General features: G+C 37.5%; 1 protein-coding gene across 1 annotated transcript in view; it reads right to left on the minus strand.

Annotated features, from left to right (window-relative positions):
• The window catches only part of CLCA2 (chloride channel accessory 2), a 32,589-nt gene continuing 17,992 nt past the window's right edge, over nucleotides 1-14,597 (minus strand). The window contains exons 10-14 of the mRNA XM_003805300.6: nucleotides 12,527-12,751; nucleotides 8,775-9,045; nucleotides 5,818-5,988; nucleotides 2,954-3,187; nucleotides 1-1,475 (exon numbers count right to left, since the gene is read on the minus strand). Coding sequence (XP_003805348.4) covers nucleotides 1,033-1,475; nucleotides 2,954-3,187; nucleotides 5,818-5,988; nucleotides 8,775-9,045; nucleotides 12,527-12,751 — 1,344 coding nt within the window. The 3' untranslated portion in view covers nucleotides 1-1,032. The remainder of the gene's footprint in view (nucleotides 1,476-2,953; nucleotides 3,188-5,817; nucleotides 5,989-8,774; nucleotides 9,046-12,526; nucleotides 12,752-14,597) is intronic.

Raw genomic sequence — 14,597 nt, forward strand, 5'->3', positions numbered from 1 at the left:
TTTAATTAAAAAGGCAAATGATTTTATTGTTCGATAATCTTTTTAAAAAATAAGAGGAAGGAGTAAAATTAAAGATGAAAGATGATTTTTATTTCCTTGTGACCTCTATATCCCCCTTCCCCTGCCCTTGGTAAGTAACTCTTGATGGAGAAAGGATTAAAGACTCTTATTTAACCAAAAAACAGAGCCAGCTAATCATTTCCAAAGGTTAGTATCTCCCTGCTGACCTCTTCTTTGGTTTAATTGAATAAAACTATATGTTCATATATGTATTAAAACAAACTCAGAATAATATCTTTTCTTCCTTAGTTAAGGCATTATAAGGGCTATAACTATCATCCAATAATAACCAAGGCAGTAACTTAGAAAGCTGCTTTGATGGGAGTAGAAACTTACAAACAAATAAATTCAATAGACCTTTGTCATAAAACCGGTATGAAGAGACAAGGGTAATACCCATATTGTTAAAGGTTACCTCTTACAGTGAAAAAAGATCTCTGAGCATTAGCAGTGAGATTTCATCTGTAATATATATAACAAAATAGCAAGAGGTAAAGAGCTTTGCATTAGGGGCTTCATATATAAAATATAGCGTGATCTTCAGTTGTAAACAAGCAACCTGTTCTGCACAGATAAGGAGAAAAGAAAAATTAATCAAAGTAACTAAATGATTGCTTCACATAGACAGTTATAATGCAGACCTACCCTCCTTTTCTCTGCTTGGGGCTATTTTTCCACCTCAATAAAACAAACTTTCCTTGACACTGGTCCGACTTTACCCTTCCCTTTGCCTTTAAAGACATTACTTTAAAGAATAATTTTTATTATTTGTTCATAGCCAAAGTGTAAGGGTTTTCTAATCTACTTCCAAAAAGAATTTGTTGATCTACCATGTAAAAATCTTATCTGTATTGTACAAAAACTCAATGCATTTTAATACAGTTTTGATGTTAATTTGACTTTGTTAGTATGTTTTTGTAGTCAAAGGCCATGGGTCTTATACCTAAGAAGGAAGACACTTTGTATATTTATTTATAATAATTTTGTTCCATTCTTTTTCTTGTCTGCTCTCTTTTTCCTGTTTAAAGTATGATGTGTCACAACTATAATAAGGCAAATGATTCCTATCAAACCCATTGCTGTTAAAACTCCTTTCAATATAAGATCATCTCTGGCAGGTACAGGATCAGAATTGGGGGGAATAAACAGAGATGCCTGGGCAATGTTAGATAGAGCAGACTTTAAGGAGTTCCTATCCATTGCTCGTATTGCAACATAAATTCTGTGGCTTTCATGTGTTTCTCCATTTGGCTGATGTTCAGGTCCATTTGTGGAAATTTGGGGTGAGAACGTAAATATCTCCCTGATGCCAGCTTGCTGAGGGTTTCGCTTTGATGTATTTACTAAAATAGCATTGTTAAAGTCATCTTGGATATTCTGTAGACTTTTACTCATTCTTATTTCATAGCTTGTAGCTGAAATTAAAAAATATAAACAGGAAAATTAAGTCACTTTGAGTATATTTTCTAGTTTATTAGAAATTACTAATGAGAACAGCAACAAAAAGTCAAAATATTTAGAAATAAACATAATGAGAAATATGAATACAAGCAAAACTTTAAAACACTACACAAGGACTCATATTAAAATCCAAGGATTTTTTTTTTGAAAAGCAAGATTCAACATAAAATATGTTATTTTTTCCTAAGTTATTTTGTAAATGTTATGTGATGTTTTTGTTTTTGTTTTTGTTTTGTTTTGTTTGAGATGGAGTCTTGCTCTGTTGTCCAGGCTGGAGTGCAGTGGCGCCATCTCGGCTCACTGTAACCTATGACTTCCGGGTTCAAGCGCTTCTCCTACCTCAGCCTCCCAAGTAGCTGGGATTACAGGCATGCACCACCATGCCCGGCTTATTTTCGTATTTTTAGTAGAGACGGGGTTTCCCCATGTTGGCCAGGCTGGTCTCGAACTCCTGACCTCAGGTGATCCACCTGCCTCGGCCTCCCAAAGTGCTGGGATTTCAGGCGTGAGCCACTGCACCTGGTCTGTTATGTGATTTCATTTAAAATGCCTCATTTCTGCTTTATCTAGTCAAGTTTATTGTAAATTCATATGGAAATTAAGCAATCAAAAATGAGCATATAAAGTCTAAAAAATAGCAATGTGGAAGGACTAACCCTACCAGATATACAAATGCTATAATACCTCAGTAATTAAAATGCTGTGGTACTTACTGATGCATGAATAGACACATCAAAAAATAGGCCAAAACACATTCAGAAATTTAGTATATGATAAAGGTGGAATTCAAATTAATGGGGGAAAAATACAATTTCTGAATAAGTGGTGTTGTGGAAATTGGGTAAAAAATTTGGAAAAAGACGATGGAGGCAGAAGCCTCAAAGTTAACATAAGCCTTAGAAAAGGGAAAGTAGAAAAAGTACTTCGTCAATGTTTACCCAAGCGAGAATAAGAAAGCCCTGAATCAGGGGACTGGTCCCAGGCTTTCTCGCAAACATAATGGCCAGAAGTAGGAAACAAAAATGCACCAAGGTTTGCATGAGTTATGCAAAAAATTCCCCAAAGCCTACTGATAAATATATGAATAGATATTTACTACCCAACTTTCAGAAAATGAATCCCTTCCAGTACTGGGAAGCACATGCTCTGTAGTGCAGAGCCCATTTCTACTGAACAGACACCCATAACACGTGGTGTTTATGCTTCTAGTCAAGGTTTCTGAGTGATTAGTATCAGTGAGTTAGCCAGGGCCTCCTCATTCCAGGGGTAGGCAACACACTGTCCTTCTGGGACTCCAGGATTTAAAGCCTGATCAGCAACTCAGAGCTTTTCACAACAATCCTCTGTACCTTTTTCAGTTCTACTAGCCCCTGACCTAGTTGTTAGAAATGCTGTCTTATGGAAAAATAGGTAATGAAATGAGCAAACCTACCCTGGCCCTGATCAAAGTCTTCTCCAGGTGCTGTCCAAGATAGGGTCAATTCCTCTTCTACTCTTACAGCTTCCAGGTCAATAATTTTGCATGGTGGAAACACATCAGGGTGGGGGCCCGCTGGAACTCCCAGCACTGAAAAGGAGCCTCCTGAGCTGACTCGGTTAAAGCCCCACTTTCGCTCCTCCTCATTTCTGCCTACTGATTTCCTTGGAGCATTCATCTGAATATTACCTGAGACAAAAAAGAAAAAAAAAGGCAAAATGACAAATTACAAAGCTTCTGAATAGCTTGTTCTTGACACAGTGAGACTTTCTTAAACCTTTTTTTCTTTACTACATCTCTAGAATAACTGAGTGTATTTGTACAATACTTTGATCACTAATTCATCCATTTATTCACTCAGTAAATCTTTATTTTATTTTATTTTGAGACAGAGTCTTACTCTGCTGTCCAGGCTGGAGTGCAGTGGTGTAATCTTGGCTCACTGCAACCTCCGCCTCCCAGGTTCAAGCAATTCTCCTGCCTCAGCCTCCTGAGTAGCTGGGATTACAGGTGCCCGTCACCACGCGCAGCTAATTTTTGTATTTTTAGTAGAGACAGGGTTTCACCATGTTGGCTAGGCTGGTCTCGAACTCCTGACCTCGTGATCCGCCCACCTTGGTCTCCCAAAGTGCTAGGATTACAGGAGTGAGCCACTGTGCCCGGCCTCAGTAAATACTTATGGAGGGCATATGCTGTGCCAATAATTACAGACAAAACAGTATCCCTCATGGAATTTATAGTCATGTTAATCATATTAATAAACATATATTTACAAAGTATGATAAGTGTAAGAAGGAAAGAAGACAGGATGCTATGAAAGAAAATAATGTGGGTCAGTCATTTAGCGTGGTATCAAAGAGGTAACATTGAAAGGCTTCCTAAAGGTTGAGTAGGAACTGTCCAGCTAAAGAAGAGAGGGAAGAACATTCTAGGTAGAGGGAACAGCAAACCCTGAGGTGAAAAAGAGGTTTCAAGTTAGAAAAGCTAAATTAAAAGCAAGGAGAGTCGTTTGAGATGAGTCAGGAGAGAAGTTTACACAGGACCTCATGGTCCAAAGTGATTTTAGATTTTAATGTTACATGCTGTAGGGAAGCAGGGAAGTGACAAAATTATATTTGCTTTCTAATAGGACACTCTGGCTGCTTGGTGTAGAATGAATTAAAGCACAGCAAGCAACAAGGTGGCCACTTAGCCATTCAATAGTCCAGATGAGAGAAGATAGCAGCTTGGGATGGGAGATGGTGTGGAGAGGAGGGCAAGAAAGAGGCAGTTCAAGATGTCTTCTGCAGATGTCAAGCAAAAGCTGGTGATGGATATGAATACAGAATGGTGAAGAAAAGAAACATGGTTTAAAATGAAAAAAAAAAAAAAAAAGCTTCCAGGTTTCTAAAATGAGCAAGCTGGGAGGAGAAGCAGGGTAAGGAGAAAAAGAACAAAAATTAAATTACAAAGTTTGTGATTCCTGTAAAACATCTAATTCAAGATGTTAATGAGCCATTTAGATCTGGATTTTAAGCTTAAAAAAGAGATTTTAGCTAAATTTAATAATTTTAAAGTTATGAATTTGGAGGTTATACACAGATAGATGTTATTAAAGGCATATGGATTAATGAGATTAACTAATAATAATTATTACTATAATGATAAGTAGCACTTTTTGAGCACCTTCTATGTGCCAGGCACTTTTCTAAGGCCTTACATGTATCAGATATTTAATTTTCCCAACAAGGCTATGAAGAGGGTACAATTATTACCCTTATTTTTTTAGATGATGAAACTGAGACACACAGAAGCTAAGTCACTTGCCCAAAGTCACACAGCTAGTAAATGGAGGAGCTGGGTTTCAAAACCAGGCAATGTGGCTCCAGATGGTAAAGTAAGAAGGTTCAGACTCAGCCAACATTTAGAGGCCTGGTAGAAAAGGAGGAGCTGGAAAAAGAGCCTGATAAAAAATTCCAGAAAATAAGAGGTAATCAGGAGAGTGAGGTATCATAGAAACCAGGAAATGGCAAAGGAGGGATCAATTGGCCATGTTTGATACTGGTGAGGTCAGGAAGAATGAGGACTGAAAAGTAAACAAAAAGTATAGAATCATGTTATGGAATAGTCCAAATGACTAGTTATAACTTCTAAAATACATGAATAATATTTATAAAGAATCTGCATTTTTGGAAATAAAAATGCTTAGAAGTCTTTTTTGAGATTGTTTTCAAAGACTATAGCATGATATATTTCTGTTGGTCTATTATGCTTTAACCACCGCTTCCTATCAGGAACTATTATAATGGTGTTAAAAAGATAACTATCTTCCATTTATTTTGAACTTTTTTCTTGAAGAAAAGCAAAACATCTTCAGGAATCACTTAGTTGCCTGTAACATCCAAGCTCATATTTATTTAGGAACTCATTTCCTGTGTGGACTGTTTGGGCTGTTGGCCTCCTTCTTTCAACTGCTAATAACTTTTTGCCTCTTTCTCTTGCCTAAACCTCTATAGAGGAAACACAGAGGCAGGAACTGAGAAAACCCAGTAAATCTCTTTATCTATTAGTAATTCTGATGAAACAAGAAAGAGGTCAACATAATGACTAAAATGAAGTTAGGTATAATCTGTGGGCATTACCTATTGCCTTCCTGTTACCCCCCTACCATGAATCACTGAGGATTGAAGAAACAGTCAACAAATTATGTATGGACTTAAGCGTAAAGAGTTTTGAAATTCTCTCTTTCTCTCACTCCCCGCCACCCCAGTACACACATACCCATCAGAGATATGTACATGAAATGATGTTACTCAAATAACAGCGCTAATGGTTCTTACCGTTTGCTGTGTAACCTGGTACATACATAGCATGACTCCCTGGAATAGAGTGGGCTAGGGTGCTTATGCTGGGAGAGTGATTGACATGCACTTTCAAGCTATATCTACCATTTGCAGCAAAGGAGAAAAAATACCTCGAGTAAATTCCATCATTTTTTATAACATCAGCACCTGTATATATAAAAAACACAATGTCAACACTTGTTATCATAGTAGATTACTAATATTTAAGTCATTAAAAATGAGATTTACTCCCCTTATTCTTTCTATATAAGATATATTATCATGCTCTTATCTACTTTTTACATTCTCAGGTGATAAAAAATCCAATGGGTCCATAATTTCTCCCTGTAATTTCTTACCTCAGTAAAATGATTTTCTAAAGGTGAATAAGTTGTACCATGCTAATAAAACATTTAATCATCACCTCTAACATTCTTGTACTTATCATTGAAAATAATACTAGTTTTTTCTAGAAATCAAGCACATTCTTCAGGTTGCTTATAGTCATTGACCCTTTTGAGATATGAATAAAATCTATTTTGTCCCTAGGAAATAAATATATATGCACATATACACATTTTCATACAGTTTCAAGGGTTTATGAATGCCTTGAAGTCACTTGATTAAGGACCTTTAATAAATAAAAACTTTGGTTAGTTTATAAAATAGTGTGAAATTACTTAATTTCCTCATTAGAGGGTATCTGGAACTGTTTTTCTAGATTCTAGGGGACTTGATGACCTGGAGTTTGACAGAATTTGGTAGCATCTACTGTGCCTTGCTTCAGGGGGCATTCTGAAAGGTTAGCCAGTGATGTACTTCCTTCCTTTTGCATTGATCTTCAGAGAGCAGTTCAATTCCAAGCCAAATTCATGACTCAATGGCAGGAAGGCCTAGACCCCAGGGCAGCAGAGGGAAGTCCAGCTTAGCCCAAGTATAGATCACTTTTGCCATTCAAGTACAGGTGGCCATATTGGGCAAGCAGCTTGTCCTCTATCCTAGAGGTCAATTCAGTTTTCATACCACACACACAGCCCTGCATACCAGCAGTGTATCATTGCTAAAGTGTCCCCAGAATCTCCCTCTTCCCCACTGCAAAGGCAGAGCTCCTTAACATAAGAAAAGCAGGAGTATATTTAAATGAAATAAGAAGTGCTAAACATTTTATTATCAAGATAGATTTAGAACTCTTTTTTGTCTGTTGTAAGAAATCAAATCTTGGTATTTAGTGGTTTAATGATTAATAAGGTTTATCTTTGTTGAGAAATTACAAAGGAAAAAATCTCTCCATATTAAAGTCACCACTGACACCTCTTTTAATAACTGAGGCAGAAAGAAATGGGGAAAGAACATTGGCTTGGGAGACAGAGGAATTAATTTGAAGGCCTGCATCTGTCACTTAGTAGCTATGAGGCTTCATGTCTCTGAGCCTCAGTTTTCTCATCTATAAAATGGAGATAACTTATCTTGCAGGGTTGTTGTGATGACTATTTGAGAGTATGCATGAAAAAGTACATTTTAAATTGTAAATCATTTCAGAGGTATAAGTTTTATTACAGTTCATTTACTGAGCAAATAAATACTGCTTCCATTATAAAAGTATTAAACAACTATGTACATGCGTGTTAAGTATTGATTGGAGGGGAAACAATTTACATTTTGATGCCTGAGCAGTATTTTTTATTGTTCCTTTTTTTAGGGCATACATTTAGATATCAAACAAATAAAATAGTTCCAGGGAATAATATAAAAGCCTATTGAGCTGAATCAGACGATATTCCCTAGGGGAGTAGGCTCTGTTCTCCAGGCCGGCCCACAGGGTGGGGCAAGAGAGAAACATTCTGCAAAAGTACATTTTTGGACCATAAACAAAAAATGAAAGGTGCAACCATGGATAAGCCATCAGAGCATGAGAAGTTCATTTGGTTCCAATCCAACAGGCAAAACAAGAAGACTTCTCTGGTATCCCCCTGTGGTGGACTTGAACCAAAACCCTTTGAATGAACTTTTGTTTTCTTGCACATCATACATGATTGCCATGGCAAGATACTGATGGGCTACCAAACTTAAGACTCTTGAAAAAAGATTAACTTTGAAACAACAGGGCAAAAGAATATAATTTTGTTAGCAGATCAAACACTTCGGGCTGCCAAGAGGCAGGTCTACTGCCATTCTAAGAATGTAATTTAGGAAAATAACCAAATAGGAAAGATGGAACAACAAAGGAATTTGTTTTTCAAAGGATCCCAAGTGCTGCTGTTTACCTGGCTGGATGCTATACCATCTATAATGTATGATGACGAGGCTCTGAATGCTGTATGTGCAGAATGAGAACTTTTCTCTATTCTGATTCCACTAGGCTTGCAGGCTGGGTCTTCTTGGGACCAAATTACACATGTAAAAGGCATTGGCTGTGCTAGAACTGAGCTGTGCCCTCTCTTCAACCCAGCCTCTTGGGTCTAGGGTCATCTTATAGGTCACAAGTTCAGTTTCCAATTTTTTTTTCATAACTGGGGTCCAAAGGGAAAAAGTGGGTTCGCTGTCACTGCACCTCCCTTCTGATTTTCATTTGCTATTTTAACAGTCCAATCTGATTACTTCAGTGAATAATAAAGCTAGTGACTCTTAGAGGAATATAAGTATGTCATAAGGACATAGAAGCCTGCTCCTGTATGACCTCAGCAAGTGGAAGCCAGGACCAAGGTGTCCAGCGGCTGCCTCCCACCCTTTGCTCAAACATAGACACTATGAGGAGTCTCACGAGGACTCTCTTTTTCCATGTTAACCTGTAGCTATTCAGTATATCAGTGACTCTATAAGAATTTGAGAATATTGTAAGATTTAAAAAAAATTGAACTGAAGGAATCTTACAGATAAGCTTAATATTGATACTACCGCATCATATCACAACAGCTGTTGAGAAGATGATAAAATGTCATGACATTCCTTGTTACCTGCTCCATCATCAAGGAGTCTCAGCGTAACAGGATCTCCAGTCTCTGGCTCAACTGTGGCAGTGACAGTGGCATTAAGAATGGGATAAAATCCCTGTTTCACATTGGCATAAATCATCACAGGATGAGGAAAATGGAGGCTGTCTCTTTCCACAAAGGCTTCCACAGTGGCTGGGGGCACAGCTGAGTTGGAGGCGCGAGAGGTCACTGTCACTTTCAGGGCTTGCAGAGAATGATGGGTATTGTTCAGGGTGTAAGTCCAGTGCCCAGGCTGTAAAACAAGTCTTATTGTTTTGGAAAGTGTGAAAAAAAATCAAACCTAATTTTAAAGCATACATCAAAGCTTCTGGAGAATTTTGCTCTTGTTTTGTTGATGTTGCACTTTTTAAAATACTACAAAAAGATGCCAGGAAAAGTAGCATTGGTTAAGGGATGAATAAATTTGTATTTACATGGCTTTCATAGCATAAGTCACCTTTATTTCTAGGTAATTCTTTAGGGAATTACACCTCGAATTTATTTGGAGTGAGGGAGGATACATCTTGATTCCCATTTTTAGAACATAACAATAATAGTGTCCAGCTTCAAAGTACTTTACAGATATCAATCTGAGCCCCTTCCCCAAAAAGGAGTTTAAATGTTTTTCATTTCTTTTCGTAACTGAGAAAATTACATCAAACTAATTGGACCATTATAATTTATGTGGACACCGTGGACTAAAAAGGCAACAATATCCTTCTTTCACTCCACTTCCCAAAAAACTCCACACTCAGAAATCTCAATCAACAAAAAACACATACACTACTAGGGACCAAGAAAAGGACCTACTATTTTTAATAGGTCAGGATTATACAATATCTAATTTGGGTAATTTATAGAAATACTGCTAAACACTACTCTTGCCTATCTGCCTGGGAAAAACCTACAAAAGAAAATCTGAAAGAAAAAGACTAAAATTACAATATAGCAGAAATTCGTCCTTTTGATTAAGCTATACATATATTGCTTTTTCCTGACTGCTCCTTATCAAACCCCCAGAAGTAACAAGTGAAACACAACAAAGCAGAAGGAAGAACAGAAAAGCAAGGGGTTGAAGCGTAACTCAGGGTGGAGAGTTCAGATGCACCACACCCTAGCCATCTTTCTTCATTGGGATTCATGAGCTTCACTATTTTCCATTAAGTTATGATTCAAGCACCATGTTTTTTTGTTTTTGTTTTTTGAATCATAACATTAGTGACAGATGCATTGCAGGAACTTCCACATCAAAAAGTTCTCTGAGTGTAATAAATGTTTTGATACAGGGCATCTAATCCAGACCAAGAGGTCAGGCAAGGGGAGCAAGAAGTAGGTAAAGTGTCCCTGGCCCTTATACACAGGTGTGAAAAGAACATGATGAATTTGGAGAAAAGTTCAATAGGAGCAGAGCATCGAAGAAGTTAAGAGAGAAGCTTGGGTAGAAGCCAAAACATGAAGGGTCTGGTATATAAGATTTACCACTTGGGCCTGGTGACAGAGCGAGACTCCATCAAAAAAAAAAAAAAGTTCCCACAGCTCACCACTACAGAAGCAGAGAAGACAACTATGCAGAAAACAGAGTTGGTGGCAGTCAGGAGGAATGCAGCTGGTCTGTTGGACCCCTACTGGATTGGGGGAGTGCAGAAGACACTGGTGAAGTCCTTTATACTGAAGACCTGCGGTTGGGAGCAGGGGGAGTCCATGGGTCTGCTGATTTTTTTTCCCTATTTAGTACTAATGTGTGTGTGATCTTTGTTATACAAAATACCTTTTGGGTTTTCTGCATATTTTAAAATTTTTGTACAGTTTTGAATTCTATAGATTGTCTTGGAAGGATACTGTGTGATGGGCCAGGCACACAGTAATTGGAGACTTTTAATGTATGTAATATTTCATAGATTACATGCTATTAATCGTCTGTGAGGGTAGTATTTTTTGTTTTATTGTAAGTTTCCCTCATTTTTTTATAAATCAAAAGATGGTTCATATTAGGAATTTCAAATGAATGCAGAAAATCTTACATGCTCTGTACTATTAATATTATAACAAAGACGATCCAAGTCCAAAATCTGACCAATAAAGCAACCATTTTATCAAGATAGAGGATTCTAATGGGAGAGGGGATTCTTCCCTCCTGAAGTTTGTGTGTCCAATCCCCTTAAAAAAAATGAATAGTTGTCTTTTCTTGTCATATTAATACTCGAAAGTCCATGGTGATATTAATGAAAGTACACTTTATTGTTGCCTTTGACCTTATGGCCAAGGCAATAAATCAGAAACAAAAATAGTGCCAATGTGTCAAAATCTACAACTGAGAGATTCAGCCTCCCATCTGGAATAAATGCGAATCTTCTAAGCTAAAAAAAAAAAAAAAAAAAAAAAGGTTACCACTTGGATTTTATTCTGAAACCACCAAGGAGGTTTTGAACAAAAGACAGACTGATTTGTGCTTCAGAAGGATCGCTTTTATAGAGGTAAAGAATGGACTGGAGGGATGGCAGTTCAGAGTCAAGGAGGCTAGTTAAGGGGCTGTCAAGAGGGTGGTGGGAGCGGTGGCTCATGCCTGCAATCCTAGCACTTTAGGAGGCAGAGGCAGGCAGATCACTTGAGGTCAGGAGTTTGAGAACAGCCTGGCCAACATGGTGAAACCTCATCTCTACCAAAAAATACAAAAATTAGCCAGGCATGGTGGCAAGTGCCTGTAGTCCCAGCTACTCGGGAGGCTGAGGCAGGAGAATCGCTTGCATCTGGGAGGTGAAGGTTGCAGTGAGCTGAGATCGTGCCACTGCACTCCCGCCTGGGTGACAGAGTGAGACTCCGTCTCAACAACAACAACAAAAACAACAACAACAACAACAACAACAAAAGTGGGGGGTGGGGCAGCATGTGAGGAGGCACTGAATTCAGGCAGTGCAAGAGTGAATCTGATCAACTTACAATTCTCCTTAGAACCATTAGTGGTTCTCTTTCACTTTCAGGATTCAAGCCCCTGTTCACTTTACTGTTGTGCAAAGCCCTTGCTAATACAGCTCCTGTTTACCTGTCTAGCCTCACTACTCCCCTCTCCTTCCTTTGCCTACATCCCTAACTTATAGATTACCCTACTCTATTGAACTACTCTAGTTCTATGAACAGCCATGTTCTTTTTATCTGAGTCTTTCTATGTGCTGTTTCCTCTGCCCACAATATCATACCCACCTCTGGCCTGTTATTCCTTATATTTCCATTTTGATGTCTTTGCTTCCAGGAAGCATTCTTCCTTCCACCCTCTTGTATGTTCTGATAGTACCCTGTTCATGCTCTTACCATGGCATTTTATTGTAAAGTACCTGGAACAAGACCCAACACACCCAGTAGATGCTAAAAACCACATGCATTGCATGTATTCATATTATAAATTCTAAGTAGATATTTTTTTCTAAGCATATAGAAAAGTGTGTTTGTATGGATTATGTAAAGAAATATGTAGGCTAGAAAAACATTAACTGTAATACTAGTGGAAATACTAATTTTCAGTGTTGAAGTATTTGGTGTCTAATATATAAAACTGGGAATATACCTTAGTTATTCCTCTTAAATTTTTAATATTCACAAAATGGCCCCATAAATTTAAAGTAAACTTTTGATATGTTAAAACAAGATTTTCTTTACACAATGCATTTAATCATGTGATTCAACTGAAAATCATAAACTTGGTTGAATGTTGTCCTCAGGAACAAACTCACTACACCTACCTTAGCTGTTCCTGGAATCCAAAGACTAGCTGTCCGAAAAGTTAGATTGGTGATAAAATTATTTGTGTAGTATTTTCGTCCATCAGGATCAAATAATATAATCTCAGGAGGACCACTGGCCTGCCACGTAACTAGAAACATAGTGTCGTTGCCCACAGTATTATCCACAGTCACTGTGTTTTTCAATTGATGGTGAGGTTTAACATTTTCACCTGTACTTTCAAGCTGTTAAAGAGAAGATATATATGAGAGTTTCTGGTGTATGCATAATCATTCCATCTTTTTCTTTTTTAACAAACAACAATTAATTGGCAAAATAAAAATAATTTAATTCTGACAGGTACTGTAGTTATACATCATTTTTCATAAAAAATACTTTGCAAAGCAAAATATTGCATGTTATTTAAGTACAGTAGGTATAAAACATTTTGTTGTAGTTAATGCAAGTGTCATTTCATTATTCTTTATTAAGAGATGTTAGCTGTCCTCATATTATCTCTTATCCAAACCAACATTGGCCTCAGATCAGCAATTACAATGACAAGCTTTTAAAAATTTTCATTTGTGAATATGCTTAAATTTTATTAATTTGTATATAATCTGTCCAGATCCTTTTATATATTTCGATAAGAAATAAAAACTTGGGTTTCGGCATGGTTTTGCTACGTTAAAAAATTATTTAGGCCGGGCACAGTGGCTCATGCCTGTAATCCCAGCACTTTGGGAGGCCGAGGCGAGTGGATTGCCTGAGGTCAGGAGTTTGAGACTAGTCTGGCCAACATGGTGAAACCCTTTCTGTGCTAAAAATACCAAAAAATTAGTCGGGTGTGGTGGCATGTGCCTGTAATCCCAGGTGCTCGGGAGACTGAGGCAGGGAAATTGCTTGAACCAAGGAGGTGGAGGCTGCAGTGAGCTGAGATCGCGCCACTGCACTCCAGCCTGGGAGAAGAGCAAGACTCCATCTCAAAAAAAAAAAAAAATTTAGCCATTCACAATAAGCCACATGTGTGCACACACGTGTAACATGTACAGAGTACAAATGTATACCTGGCCCCATGCTAAAGGCTTCACAATCTCACTTGATCCTTATAAAAGTCCTCTGTGATAAATACTATTGTTATCCACATTTTAGAGATGGGAAGAGTAGGCTTAGAGAAGTAATTTGCCGATGTCACATACCAAGGGAGTGGAACTGTGATAAAACCCAGTGGGCCTGACACCAGAGCCCCTGCATTTAATCACTGCGTATTTCCAATGGATACAAGTCTCTAAATAACTTTGAAAATTTACATTTATTAAATAAGCACATTAGTAATGCTTCGTTAAATTGCTCAAACCTGCAAAGCATGTAAAATTATATTGGTGGATAACAGCAAAGACATTGTGAATTGTTTGTTCAAATGAATTTAAGAAATATTTACGGATTGCTGATGGCTGGGCCACATGCTATGCTGGGCCCTGGGCTGTTGAAGAAGATTTACATGTAGTTCCCACCTCACTCCAATGGAGCTAATGACTCCAACAGCTTGTGGGGAGGGGGACAAGTTTGGGAACGTTAAGGCTTATTTGATCCCATATGAGTAATATTTTGTTAAATTTATTTTTTACTTCTTTAAACATTTGTTTTTATTCCCTATTGTTGCAGAGGAAGTCACAGGGCATAAAGATTGAGCATTATCAGAAGAGCCAATTGTAGCCTAATCTGTACTAGATATTGTCATATATAATTCACATTTTTACTTCTTATTGTGGAATTGTGTTTATTGCCTTCACTGTGTAAATATAATCTTCATGTTAAATAAATTGACAGGCTGCATCGGTCACATCAAGCCATTAACTTGGCAGGCACACTTGCCATCTGTGAGGAAACTATAGATGAAATTTTGTTCAACACATTATTCAGTTATGTCCAAAATATCTTTAAAGTACTTTGGAAAGAAAAAAAAATGGCCCTATGAAAAGGACTTAACTAGAGGAAGCTTTGGTGAGCAAAATCATGTAAGTTGTGGTAGTCAAAGAGATATTTAGATATTTGTGGTAGAATTTAATGAAATAGTTGATACCCCTTATA

The sequence above is a fragment of the Pan paniscus genome, chromosome 1 (genome assembly GCF_029289425.2).
Source record: "Pan paniscus chromosome 1, NHGRI_mPanPan1-v2.0_pri, whole genome shotgun sequence".
NCBI lineage: Eukaryota > Metazoa > Chordata > Mammalia > Primates > Hominidae > Pan > Pan paniscus.